Here is a 14,544-nt window from a genome sequence, read left to right as displayed (position 1 = left end):
TTAACTCAAAGTTGTGCTAAGGAATATAGGCGATCCTCCATGTAAAGCACCACAGCACAATGCCTGGCACACAGTAAGTAATAATACATGGTAGCTATTAGTCTCCTAATAACTTGTTTTTCATACAATTCATTGATTCTTATATCTTACTGACAAAGACAAAATATTTTCTGAATTTTTCATTTGCTTCCTGTAGTAGTAGTAGCAGTGGTAGGTAATAGTGAGAGAAGAAACAGTAATCTGGTTGTATCAAAAGGTGGCAGACCAGTAAAGCTACATAATGTAGAGTCTTTGTCCTCATGACGGCAGACCTGGCATAGATGAATCACTGACCATTCTTCTCAATACCATTCTACTGGAGTAGAAATCTTACTGTAGGACAAATCTTCTACAACTCTGACAATAGGGTGAGTCTCTTGACGATTTTTAACAGAAATGAACAGTAGTTTTATCAAAGGTTAAAAAATTTAAAAATCAAACGTAACCCAATAAAATAGTTCCACATCAATAAAATGTTTTCTCTATTCTGTAGTGTGGATCAAATAAGCTAAGTGTAACAGCATTCCACTCAATACTCATAGCTACACAAATATAAGCTTCATATTCTTCCCTATGGACCATCAAATCTTCTAATCAATCAGTTTAGAATAATGCCAACAGCAGCAACTACTGATATATTTTTCCACAAAATCAACAAAAATTCACTTTTTCATTATACTTTGCTAACTGAAATAAAACATCAAGATCCTGCTGTTATAGCTTATATTATAGAAAAAAACCCAATATTCATGTTATTAAGAAACAATGAGAAAATGGTGCAATGGGAAAACTCCATCAAACTCCCCCACTTCCAACAGTTACAGCTTTAAAGCAAGAAACATATGAGGTAGCTAAGATATTAAGAAAAAAAAAGGAGATGCCAATTTACTCCACGCTTGGGCAACACACAGGCTTATTCTTTTTTTGTTAATGAAACAATTTATAAAAACATTTTGCAAAGAGTAAAAGTAATAGTTTGCATTGACTTTATGATGGAAAGAAATCTTTAAAAGAATAACAGAACACAGAATTGTTAAATATAGAAGTAACAGTAAGAATTCTCCCCCAAAATAGCTTATTAGAAGGCCCTATGTGGCTAAGGACCTTTATCTTGATCTAGACTTTAGGAATGATTTTAAGAAAACTTAAAAACCAGATATATGACTATTAGGGTAGATGATACCATGTGATGAATACTTTTTGATGCTGCTTTATAGGAATTTTCATATGTAAAAGTCTATAAATTATTGAAAAACCTTGAATCCCAATTTTTAAAGGAAAATTAAATTTTCTTTCCAGAGCTAAGAGATTCCAATTCTAAGAAAACTATCTTCCAATTTATGATAGCCATTTTCATTTTGTAAATATGATTTATATAGAATTTAATTGTACAAATACATTTGTCTTCAAGTTTCAGTAATACATTCTTTCAATTTACTTGCAGACTGTTCCTATTATTTGCAACCCCTGTATTTTAAGGTTTGATTGCATGAAAACTCTTAAGATTCCACAAGCTAAGACACAGATCAGTCTTTGAACTACTTGAAAAGAACTATACATTTTAAATGATTTTTCTTAAGAATGCCTAAAACAAAATAATCATAACCTAATTTGCTTTGCAGCTTTGATCATTTTGGAAACAATACATTCATAAAATATATACAGATGCAATAAGACCATATGGATCCATTTCTGCGAAAGTAACAAAAATGGCAATTTAGAAACTGAGAACATTTAAACGTGAAGAAAGACAGTTTTGCTATAGCTATGGAGTAACTTTAGGGTTATACCTGAGGGGAAAAATATGTTTCTGCAATATTTTTCTCTCCAGAAGTGATTCTAAAAAGAAAAACCATCATGCAGCGCAGAGAATTCAATGCTGAATGATCCTGTCATCTATTTAATCTCACCAACTCAGCAGTCACTCATTTCAAATTTAATAGCATAAAGTTTGCATGTACAGGAGCAAAATTATTCCATATATTCATAATTTAACTCTGAATAGGAATTGTGATCTATGTTATTCAACTGAAAAGGAAATTACCATTTTAAACATGCAAAGTCAAGGTTGGCTTTAAGTATTAATAAAAAAAAATTCTATTACTTTGAAAGTAAACGAAAGGTAATGCTAACTCATTGGTAAAAATTAAAGTTAAAAGTGCCTAAGTTAACAAATTTACATAAAACTGACATATATCTATAGCTTGCTTAAATTAAAAAAAAGGGGATAAAAAGGGGATAAAAGTACATATTTTTAGAGTCTATTGTTTCAATAAATGAATATTCATAATGTGCCAATTACAGCACATTTAAGTATACAATATAGTTTGTGCCTCTGCATTCTTCTGAGGATAGAAACTATGAAACAGATCATCTTTTTATCACCTTACCATTTCTCCAGCCCTTTTCCTGGACAGAGTGCTTTGCTCACAGTAGGCTTTCGATTAATATTTTTTATTTGGTTAAAAACAAGCATAAGATAACTACAGGGGGATAGTGAGCATTTTTTACATTCGTAGTTCATTAACCCAATAAATATTTTATGGCACCTACAATGTTTTCCATATCTGCATATGTAATCTAGCTATGTGTGAAAAGCCAGATGGATTCAGTTCAAATTTTAGAACTTGTCACTATACCTAAAAAGATGTCTCCAATTGATTTAAATAGAACAAATACTCAGAATGTACTCTTGGGATATGTAAGACTCGGGAACAAGTCCAGCTGATCATCAGTCTCTCAGAAAACATAGGCAGATGTCACAATATATATGCTAGCTATAATTGTTAGTTAACTTGACAAACTAATTTTTTATGTTGCTTATAGCAATTTTTTTTGTACAAATACTGAATAAACCTGTTGGCCATACTCTGTTGTATTTTTAATCACAGAGATACCTAAAGTGGGAGAAACCCTACATCATTAACACATAGAAGAGAAATATTACACTGTGATCACAGCACATGCAGGTAAGAAGACCAATCTCCTAAGGACCAAGTATCAGCGTTCAGAATTCTTGAATCCAGGCCAAATAGGATCATAACAGCTCTACCTCTAGACCTCATTTTGAATCTCAGTTCCATAATATCAAGGAGGTAAAGCTGTAAACTTTGATGATCTCACAGAAATCATTAAGAAATGATATAATCTTACCTTGTGTTCGATGATGCATTCAGGCACAGAAGACTTCACTACATATTACACAATAATTAGAATTGCCAGGATAATTCGGTTATGAATTAAGAAAAATTACTGTTACTAATAGGAAAAAAGTGAACTTTCAGGCATTGTATAGGGCTTTTAGCTAAGCTACAAACTATGCTTGTTTACAGCTGAAATAAAAATTCTGTCTTCTGCATTCGGTTGAGGTGTGTCAGGGAGAACTATTTCATTGTAAATAAACTTAGGGGCCAAATAAAAGAAAGTTGCAAAGTCAGGTGCACACCAGTTGAATTGTTTCAGTTTCAGAGAAATAAAGTAAATAATTTTACTGGAATTTGTTCAGTTCTGGGCATTCTGCCATATAGGAAGGGTGTGTGATTACTGAGGCTAACATATCCATGTAATAATGAAGTAATATCAATAGGGCACAGTTGGGCTTCAAATTTCCTATTTCATCTTCAAAAATTAAGGATCTCTAGTGACTGTCATTTCACTCTTTGAAATCTAAATATCACTTAAGATAGACAGACTGAAGGTAAAAATGTAATTTTCACTTAAGTCAGAAAATATTACCTTGAAGGGTAGTGTTCTCTTTTGAGAGCCTCACAAGTGAAGATCACTGAAATTTTCAGTCATCAAAGATAACAAAAGAAGTACAAACAGTATCTAACTTAAGAATTCACCAGAGTAAAAGGAGTACACATAAAATTAGTATGTTTTACCAAATCTATTCTTGGCTTACTATTTCATGTTATCTGGATTGATCTCAACCTTAAATCTAGACTCCAAACTTCGTAAATCATAAACTGAAAATAAGACACTGTGGTTTGTGGAAAACAATGGAAATTAGAGTGCTTGAGTATGGCCAAGTTAAAATAGAGATCTCAAGTATTCAAGCAACTTTATGACATAAGATGAAAGAGTGTAATAAATAGTACATGTGTGATTTTACAGAATGTAAATCAACTTAAATTCTATATAGAGCTATGAAATATACTTGTTAACCCTATTATTCATGGCCATATGGTCTTTTAGAGTGTTTCTGCAATCCAGGATCACATCTTTTCAATTATAAATCTAAAATTTACTCTAAGTGATAATAATAGCCTGCACGTGGCCCTCGGCTCCCTGCTTCCTTTGTGCCTATGAAGTTAGCACACTGACACATCTGACTAAGTTGCAGGGGGTGGCAGCCAAGTTTTGGACCAGCAGACAATGTCTTATCAAATTCTAGTTCCTCTGCATCCAAAGCCATGCTATCCACTTCAAGGCTGAATAAATTGTTTTAGTCAAGTTTTTATAGGAGGAGGCAGGGCTCTTTGAAGGTACCACATTTGGCCGTATTTCTTTATCTTTCTGTGTATAAGTTATTAAGCTAGGCACAAAACCACTCTTAAATTTCCAGATATTTGAAAACTATCAGGATACAAAAAAATTCCTTTTTTCCAACATCTCTGTTCATGTTGGACTCCTAGATTCTCATTAAGAGTTGAGTTGAACAGCAGAACTCTCCAAATGATGATCCTGATTACAGCTAACTGGTAGCTTAAAGTTCAACTGACAATTCCTACAATTTCAGATTTGAGTCCAAGGATCACACTACTTTGTTATTCCTATGAGTTGATTGTTTGATTTCTCTTAAAGCGCAATCCTTAACTAAGACACATTTCTTTAAAACAGTTGCCAGTATCACCCAGTATAGATGATGCTGGTGGATATTTTGCGACATCACCAAGATAACCACATCCTTTTATTCCCTACACTGAATTTATCTAAATTGGACAGCACTTGTCATTATTTGGCCATCAAAATGAAATAAAATTTTAGTTTGTTCCACGCAGATTGGATTTAATTCCTAGGTCAGTATGGATGTATGCAATTCAATTTGTCTTAAAGACAAGAATATACAGCTTGGTAACTAGTTTCCTAGGCTCTGTCTGTGAAATACTTTTGCTTAGTAATATTTCTATGAATGTGGTTACAGGTCCTATTATTGTCACAAAACAGCCAGTTGGAGACAAAGTGATCTGATAGCCATTATTCCATTCCCTTCTTGTAAATCTAATATATCTAAAGGGCTAGGGGAAAGCTGCCTATAACATACATGTGAAACGATGTATAAAACATGGCTCCCTCCTTAGGCATCTGATTCTATAATCCAAGGAAGCTTGTGATAAGAGTCAGAGTAGTGGTATAAAGTGTTAAAAGGAGGCCAAGAGAGATTTGACTTCAGGCTGGGTGAACATAGCATCAGGAAAGGAAAGAGGTAGCACTTGCACAGAAGTGGACTCTTTCTATCTGCCAAAGAGCAAGGACCTTTCTTTTTCTTTTTTTTCTTTTTTTTAAAGTAACTGCACAGGTATGCACCTATGTGACTGACATAAATGTGAAAGGCTATCACTTTGCAAAAGAAGAGGGAATGTGATTATCAGCATTTTGTCAAGGAATAAGGGACACCTTCCGGCTTCTAGACCCTAGAGAAAGTGTGGCCCTGTAGAGGAAGATTTCGTTATTTTTATGACACCCTAAATCCAATTCCAGATCGTAACAGGCTAATGATTTGTTAACAAGATTGCTCTGGTTGCTTGCCCTCTCCTTCCCTACTAGATTCCATAAACTGCCCAGGGGGAGTATGTATGAGGTATTTTAGTGGGTTGAATAGGCTTTATTCAAGAAGAACCCAGACTTTTCCTCTCAAAATTCAGGTATGCAATAAAAATATTATTTCCCAATTCTTTAACCAAGTGCCTTGATGTTATGTTTAAGGTTGCACTAAATCGGCATGTTAATAAAACTTATTTTCACATGCTCTATGTCTTATAATATATACCTAAAGCTGTTCTAATCTGTGAGACCGATATGGTGAAGTTTTGAAGTTTTGAAAATTTAATCCCATGAAGAAATAAAATCATGTCACAGCATAACTATAGCTCAATATTAAGAATTTTTTTTGTCTTCCTATCAATGTCCAAAAGAAAGCCTACTGAACCCCACTATATACTTAAAAATAGAACCATCCTCCTACGAAGAGCTTTATCTTCTTATGTAAAAATGATGACGACTGTAATATTAGCCCTTACTATGAGCACTAAGTGCCAGATACTGCTGTAAGCATTTTACATAGATAAATAACTATTATTATCCTATTTTACAGATGAGAAATGGAGGCACAGAGAGTTAGGAAATCTTTCCCAAGATCACATGCCAAGATGAAAACCCGGGCCATCTACTCAGTTACATCGAAGGGGTGTCCTCCTTCTGTACCCTAATGAAACATCCTTCCTGAGATAAAGCTGCAACTGAACAAGGTCTGTTGTTTGAGATCAGGGCAGCTGATACTATTGGTCCATGACTACGAGCCTACATAGTAGTGATGCACTCTTTAAAAAATAATTATGCATCCCATCTAAGAATATGGCTCTTTTGATATAAAACATGATCCAGGACATAATCTAATATTAACATTGTTCCATTAGAATCTAACATGACTAAGAATACTACATCCTGACCAGTATTTTAAAATCAAATATATATGAATAGTAATTAGCTTTCCTACTCATTTTTAACTTTTCTGTGCTCTGTCTCATTGGGCAGATAATAGGGAGTGACATATTTTAGAAAATTCCTAAGAAATTTTTACTCCAACTATAGAGATATTAGAGTACTTAGCTAGCGAGCCTGGTGCTACAAAAAAGCTATGAGTCCTAGAGTTTGATATTTAAAGCCAGATGAGTACTTTGGAACAAGAGATAGATATGGTTTCTTGGGTTAAATGATTGAAATGCTGACTACTAAGCACTGACAAGCAGTTTCAAAAGAAATTCAGAATGAAAACTCCAACTGTACATGAATGGACTCAAATTCATAGAACAGGAATAGAAGCAGAGTACAATATATTCTTCCATTAACAAAATAATCTGGAAGATATAAGATAATTCTTCTAATAACAAAAATCTATTTTTTTGGCTAGCTTGCCCAACTCAAACCCTTTCTGCTATGTCCTAGAAAATATCTATTCAAGAACAATATTTATTGCCAAAAGATAAAATTTTGAAGTCATCTGAACTATCGAGGAATTTCAGTGCCAAAATAAAATCATGATAGGTTTCCAATTTTCTTCAACATGCAGGGTATCTGGTCTCAAGATACAAATGCAAAGCTCCTATTGCTATGTTTATTAAACACAGTTTCAAGTCAGTTCTGGGCCTTTTGATAAATTTACCATCATGTTTCATGAAAATTCAGTACACGCTAAGAGCCCCAAATAAATCAGAGCCTTTTCATTTTACAGCTCCTTGAGCAGAATCTTGACAACCATGAAATGCTATGAAAAAAAAAGCCCTTTTTTTCCTCTCTAAAGGTGAGAGAAGCTTTGATAATCCATCGTTTGGTAGAAAATAAAAACAGTACTGACTACGATGTTCTTGTTGTCTTCTCAAATTATTTGTAGAATGCTTAAAAATCTCTAATTTCAGTGAGGAATGGAAAAATATTTTGACGTTTTCATATTGGAATAAGTTGTAAAGTCATTTTTCTTGAAAACACAGCTCTAATGTCAGACATATGTCATAGTTCTGTAGTATTCTTTCATACCCTATCCCTAGCTTTAAGTTATAGCAAAGAGTAAAATGAGGTATTAATTATTCCTTTACTATTCATCATTAGTCATTGAACTGCTGATACTGATTTTTAAAGAAATAATCCAGCAAATATACATCTAAGTTTATATCTCCTGAAGAAAAAAAAAGACTCAGTGGTTTAATCCTAAGATTTAAACATTGTTTAATTAGGTCCCCTCCAACAGAATAACTCTTATAAAACACATATAATTTTATTTTGTTTTGTTTTGGGGAGGGGGGCAGAAAACTATTTCTGGAGCTTTAAATTTACATTAACCTTATTAAATTTTTAAATCTTAAGAAATTAAATTTAGGAATTCCAATTCTCTAAGCACGACAGATAAGATCTAATTTAGAAGGCCACTTTGGTTTGAAGGATAAATAGTATTAAGGACCTTAAGAAAACCAACATAAACATGACACTGAAGCAAAACCGGCACAGTTTGACAAGTATTGGAAGACTAGCTCACAAAAGGAATATACTTTGATTCAGACAAACACAACAAATATAGCCTTTATCCAAAAATCACAAAGACAACCCTCCACAATACCTATGTTAAAATGTTCAACACATCTAAGGATATTACAGGCCTCAAGTTGCCAGAGTCCTGATAGAAAAGTTAGCAATGTGAACTATGCTTTATGAAGCTTTGCGTGCATGCACACACTCTGCAACGGGGGAGAGACAGAGACACCAATCACCATCAATATTGTCCTTACTTGCAGACGCACAAGTATCCTGCATGTTCCGATTCTGACTGGAGCGGCTCTACATGCCAGTCATCCCAATGTACTCAGGGATGTAAACACCTTATAATTAGAAAACGTGAAGGCGTCAAGGACATTAGACAAATTTAATACACATCCAAAGATTAATTTTTAAATGCACTGAAGAGATAATTAATTGCAAATTCCAATAAGAGGATGTACCTGCTCCTTCACAGAAGCTAGAATAGTGGTGGCTGTGGTCTCGGGTTCCATGCCTGGGCCAGTGGAGGCAGCTTCCTGGCGGATCTGTGGTTGCCCCTCCTCCACCAATGAGGCCTGCTCAGGAGCTGGCATTCCTCCTGCAATCAAGCAGGCAAAGGGTTAACACTTTCTCAAGGGCTACTCTGTGGGAATGGCAGGGGCTGAGGATTTGCAGATAGTTCCTAGGAAGTACTACAGACTTTTACACACAATGATCACAACTCCTTACACCTATTTGATTTTTTAGATGGCAACATCTAGAGACAAAAGTATAGCTAGTACTACCAGATATCAAAAATAAATAAATAAAATAATGATAATACTAAAGTTTAGACAACATCAAAGTCAAAAAATGACACGAAAGAATGGAGGAGGGCTCTTAAATTAGAAATAAATTAAGAATAGTAAAGTTGTTAGAAGCTTGTTAATGCTGAATTTTATAATCAGATAACCAATAAGTAAATGTTATCACTTTATCGTGAACAAGTAACAACAAACACTCTATACCGCTTTAAGGGCCAGTTTTCAAGAGTATACACACATGAAGGCATCTACAAATGTACAAATGCTTTACTGATTATAGGAGAAGCTTGTGCAACAGAAAAACAAAGGTTATAAAGCTTAAGGAAGGCTTAAAGAAATGCAAGACATTAATAATTTGTAATAAGAATATCTTCAGTAGAATATTATAGCTAGTTTGGTTTCCATATAGGAATTTGATTATCCAAAGATGACAATGGTTATGAAAAGAGAATCCATTTTTTAGGCCCATATCTCCTGATAGAAGAATGGGTTCTTTGCAGGAGACAGAGTTCCTCTCTTAAGACAGCCATAGTGAGGGTGGTGTGCTTGCCAGATGACTTACTAACTTGATAGGGACTCTTTACAAGTTTGAAAAATATTAGAAGAAGATGCCCACCTAAAATGTTGTAAATATTTTAATAACTCATTTACATGTCAGTCTCTCCAACCGTCTACTTGAGAGCATAGTCTACCTAAATACCATGAAACTAGCCTGGCATAAATAACAGGGAGTCAATTAATGTTTGCTGAATAAATGTATATATAAACAAAAGATGACCATCTTTCCTATGTATCATTCCAGTCATTATGTAAATCTAAAGTGCTATGATGTTCATGAGACAGTATTTTTCAGTGTGTCGCTCTATACGGTTATCTGAGATCATACTGTCCCTGACATTCTTTATAGTTTTCTCCTAAAAATTACTTTACTGTTTTATTTCAATTTCTTAACAATCTCTATAATGTTTGATTCTGTAGTACGATCTGAGGATTTTCCTCTCATTCCCTCGAATTTCGATATCAGCCTATTTCTAAAATTATAATCTGTAGGAAAAGATAAGACGTGCATACCAACAGAGCCTCCGTCTTATTGCTCGCTCTCCTGATTATCACGTCAGTGGAGATGGTTCTAGGTTTCTGCCAGTGGTTGCTTTATTCTTGTTGTATTAATAGGCAGAAACAGATAACGGGTCTGCTGAGTTTCTGCATTTTCCCCTCAAGAAGTATCCTCATGCCTGCCCTAGCAGGTAATTTCTCCAACTGCCATTTCCATGGTGCCCAAGGCTGGGATGGACACAACAGCAAGGAGAAGCTTCCTCAAGTAGGAGGAGGAGCTACAGACTTGAAGTAAGTGGGACGAGGATTAAAACTTAAGAGACCTTGGACAAGTTACCACCTCACTGAGCCCCACTTTCCTCACTTACAAAAATGAGCTTACTAATTCTTTATACAACACAATAGAATAATGTTATGGCAATCTTTATTTTTTAGTATGTGTGATGTGCTTACTGAGATGTAAAATATACTTAAATTATAATCAACTAGACAAAATAACCCATTTCTATATTTCCTCAGTGCTCATTAAGACAAGAGATGAGGTTTATGAAGAAAAAACTGCCATAAAGATCCTAGATTAGCTTTTAAAGATATGAAAGTATTCTATGCCATTGAAAAATTACACACCTTAAAATAAGCAGATGGTTGCAAAGAACAAAAATGTTACTATGCAACAGTGAGACAAATAATGCCAAGAATCAGATTTTTAAATGTCAAGAGTATAATATCACAAAATAACCAATGTGTTAGAAAAAGAGAATCAAAAATTCAGTGAACAAAGAGGATTTGAACAAGGAGAAATATAAATGTCACTGGGGAAATAATTATTTATTAATTATTTACTGTAAATAGGAGGAACCTCACTGTTTAAAGATACTGAATTATATTACTGTAATTATATTCCATCACTGTAAGCATACCATATTTGATTTCGCAATATTTACTCCGATGACTCTGACCATCCAGAATCAATGGAATTAGATAAGCATTTTCTCAGTACTGCTCTTTCCATATAATGCTAGGCAGGGTGATAAGAAGATTCAGGCATAAGGCAAGGTCACTGACCACTAGTGGCTCATCTTCCAGCTGAGGCGGCAAAATATGAATCAGATCAAGGCAAAGTACAGCAAGGTGCGAGTGAAAGAATAACAAAATAAAGGTCATGGAAAGAGACTGGGAGGAGCTTATACATTTATAAAAGAAAATACAACTCAGCAGGAAAAATTTACATAGGCAGGGATGATGTTTTCATTCTCTATTCTTCAAAGACTAGGAGACTTTGTAGGCAATCGTAACACCCATGCGACAAAGAATGTGATGACCATAGTACCCAAACCCATCCGAGGTGAGACACTTTCCCATCCCTCATATCTGGAACAGTCCCAAAATACCACAACCGACATGGGTCAGAGGAGAGATGCCACAATACTAACAAGGTATAAACCTATTAAGGTTTTCTGTCCATTTCCTTTTAGTTCTCATAACAACTTAAGGAGTTGTAGAACTCAAGCTAAGACTAGAGTCACTACATGACATTATAATTTCTTCCCATTAGCAAAGAAAAAAAGTAACGAGTACTTATGTAGCAAGGAGACTGTGAGAAATTAGGCCTCGTGTTTCCCTCAATGACTTCAACTTGCCTGATTTGGGCAACCACATTCTAGGGACCTGAGAAAACTTACAAAAACAGTCTGCTAGACCATTTGGGGGCTCTCTGGAGAATCAGAGAATGGAAGAGGTGCCAGTAATCTGGAAGCAAGAAAATACCATTTCTGTTTTTGGAAAGAAGAAGGTAGACTCTGTTCATGTTACAAACTACAGGGCTAGACATAGATCTTAGGTGAGATTCTTAAAAGGATTTTATCCAAGAGATGATTTATAAGAACTAAACAGGGGTGAGGCAAAGAAAAGTCATGTAATGCTGATCTAATTTCTGTCTTTGGCAGTGTAACCACGGAAATGCAGTCTGTCTAGACTCTGATGCGGCATGTATGATGTTACAAGTCCCTCATGATGTTATAAGCAGCATAGAAATGGGGCTGGCACAAGAGCAAGTGCTGACTCTCACAATCTGTAAACAGCTGAATGAAACATATTATCCTATAGAGATTTCTAATGTAATGCCAGCGAGCTCTGATACTGACACAATCCTAACCAAAAACTTTAGCCATAATATAAATAAAAATACATAAGACATGCTTAAATTCATCAATAATTAACAATACTGATTTTACCAGATGATAAAATTAAAATATGAATAACACTGTCAAACTACTGTAATGAGCTGCTTTTATGATATAAAATAGGGATAAATGTAGAGTCTTGTATTTAGGTTAGGTCGGCAGGAAATTGAGGAAAAGATTTAGCTACTTCATATTCAAGAAAGAATGAGTGAACCATGAATGAGATAAGGCTGCCCCAAAGCCAAGGTGATCTTATGCTGTATTGATATCAGTATTTAAGATGATAGGAAGAAGCGGACAAATGAACATACACTTCTCCTTCAGGTTCCTTGGGACACATCTACTTCCAGTTATGGGTAACATGAACAGGAATGGACACAAAAATATCTGCTTAAGAGAGGACGAGTAGGATGGTGAAGAAATTCAGTCACTATTTCCAGGCACAGAAATGGAAATGAATGACAGCTCCTGTTCCTTATGAGCTCAAACCTTGGCAGGGGGACACAGAAAGAAGAGTTAATAGACCGAAAAGAGAAAGTCTGACCAAAATTAAAGGACTATGCAGACAAGTAGATATCTATAAACCTCTGAAGGATTGCCATGGACAAGCAAGGTTAGACTTTTTAGGTTACAAGCCTCAGAGCCAGATCAAAAACTAATGGTTTTGTAACAAACTTATATTAACCTACATTATTACTGTCTTTACATGATGAATCATATTAAGCTAATGATTATATTACTTTTAATAAAAATTAAAGGCTAGAGCCATGAGGGCAAGGTCAGGAAGGTCTTTCCTTTTGGAGCTAACACTCAAATGTCCAAAATTTCAAGAACTGATTGCCCTTAAAGGTAGTACAGTCTCCATCAAGAGAGGTCTTGAACCATACTCCCCATGATTGAGTAGCAGGAATGGTACAGAAGGGATCCTGTAGTGGGTATGTGTTAGGAATAGAAAACTTAAAATTCTCTGAGTCTTGAGGCTGACACTAAGATAAGGCAACTTCCACATTCTGAATTGATGTGACTGTTACTCAAGAGTTTTCAGAATAGCCGTCTATCATATCACATTTCTCTGTAAAAAGGCAACTGAGGGCCAAGAAGCTGTACTTTTCCGGGGGCATGATGAATACTGGAATCTTAGTGCCCACTGTTTCCCTCTCTGGCTATACAAAGCTCAGAAATGAGTTTGTGATCAACTCTAAAAAGTTTGTTCTCATTGTACCCCAACCATTACTTACTAAATTTCCTCTCTGCCCAGGTCCATTTTTATTGAGCCTTGTAAAAAGACTTTTTGAAAGGCTGACTATGTGTTTTCAAAGTAATATATTAGTAATAAAGAATAATAAAAAGTTCATTAATGGTGAGGAATAAGAATGTAATGCTTTTAGAATGCATTCAAATTTAAGCGACCATCAACTTAAAATAGACTGCTATACACACAGATTGTTATATAGGAATCTCAAGGTAACTACAAATCAAAAGCCTATAATAGACACACAAAGAAATAAAGAGAAAGGAATCCAAACATAACACTAAACAAAGTCATTGAACCACAATAACCAGGAAACAATTCACAAAATGGCAATAAGTACATACCTACAAATAATTACCTTAAAAATAAATGGACTAAGTGCTCCAATCAAAAGACATAGGGTGGTTGTATGGATAAAACAAGGTCTACACATGCTGCCTTCAAGAGACTTGCTTCAGACCTAAAGACACACAGAGACTTAAAGTGAAGAGATGGAAAAATATATTTCATGCAAATGGAAATGAGAAAATGCTGGGGTAGCAATACTTATATCAGATAAAATAGACTTCAAAACAAAGGCTATAACAACAGACAAAGAAAGGTGTTTTGTAATCCTAGACAAAGAAAGGTGTTTTGTAATCCTAATGGGATCAATAGAGCACGAAAATATAACACTTATAAACATCTATGCACCAAACATATGAGCACCTAAATATATAAAGAATATATTCACAGATAAAGGGAGAAACTGACAGTTTGACAGTAATAGTAGGGAACTTGGAAACCCCACTAACAACAATGGATCCAGACAGAAAATCAACACAAGAACATTGGTCTTAAATAACACATTAAGCTAGATGGACTTAGTAGATGTATACTGAACATTCAATCCAGAAACAGCAGAATACACGTTTGTTTCAAGTACACATGAAACATTCTTCAAGATAGATCACATGTTAGG

The 14,544-nt window shown here is 34.8% G+C and overlaps 1 protein-coding gene across 17 annotated transcripts in view; it reads right to left on the bottom strand.

The window, feature by feature from the left end:
- Positions 1–14,544, bottom strand: part of PKP4 (plakophilin 4) — a 217,562-nt gene that overhangs the window by 138,297 nt on the left and 64,721 nt on the right. For 13 of the 17 annotated variants that reach the window (XM_039855416.1, XM_039855419.1, XM_039855432.1 and 10 more), the window contains one exon: positions 8,751–8,887. The exons of 3 other annotated variants lie outside the window; for them this stretch is intronic. In XM_039855416.1, coding sequence (XP_039711350.1) covers positions 8,751–8,882 — 132 coding nt within the window. In that variant the 5' untranslated portion in view covers positions 8,883–8,887. Of the gene's footprint in view, positions 1–8,540; positions 8,631–8,750; positions 8,888–14,544 lie in introns of those variants that run through there. One more of the 17 variants, XM_039855422.1, reaches the window with a different exon arrangement.

The sequence above is a fragment of the Pteropus medius genome, unplaced genomic scaffold (genome assembly GCF_902729225.1).
Source record: "Pteropus medius unplaced genomic scaffold, Ma_sr-lr_union100, whole genome shotgun sequence".
Taxonomy (NCBI): domain Eukaryota; kingdom Metazoa; phylum Chordata; class Mammalia; order Chiroptera; family Pteropodidae; genus Pteropus; species Pteropus medius.
The sequence above is the reverse complement of the archived record's forward strand: the minus strand, read 5'-3'. Positions and strand labels throughout refer to the sequence as shown.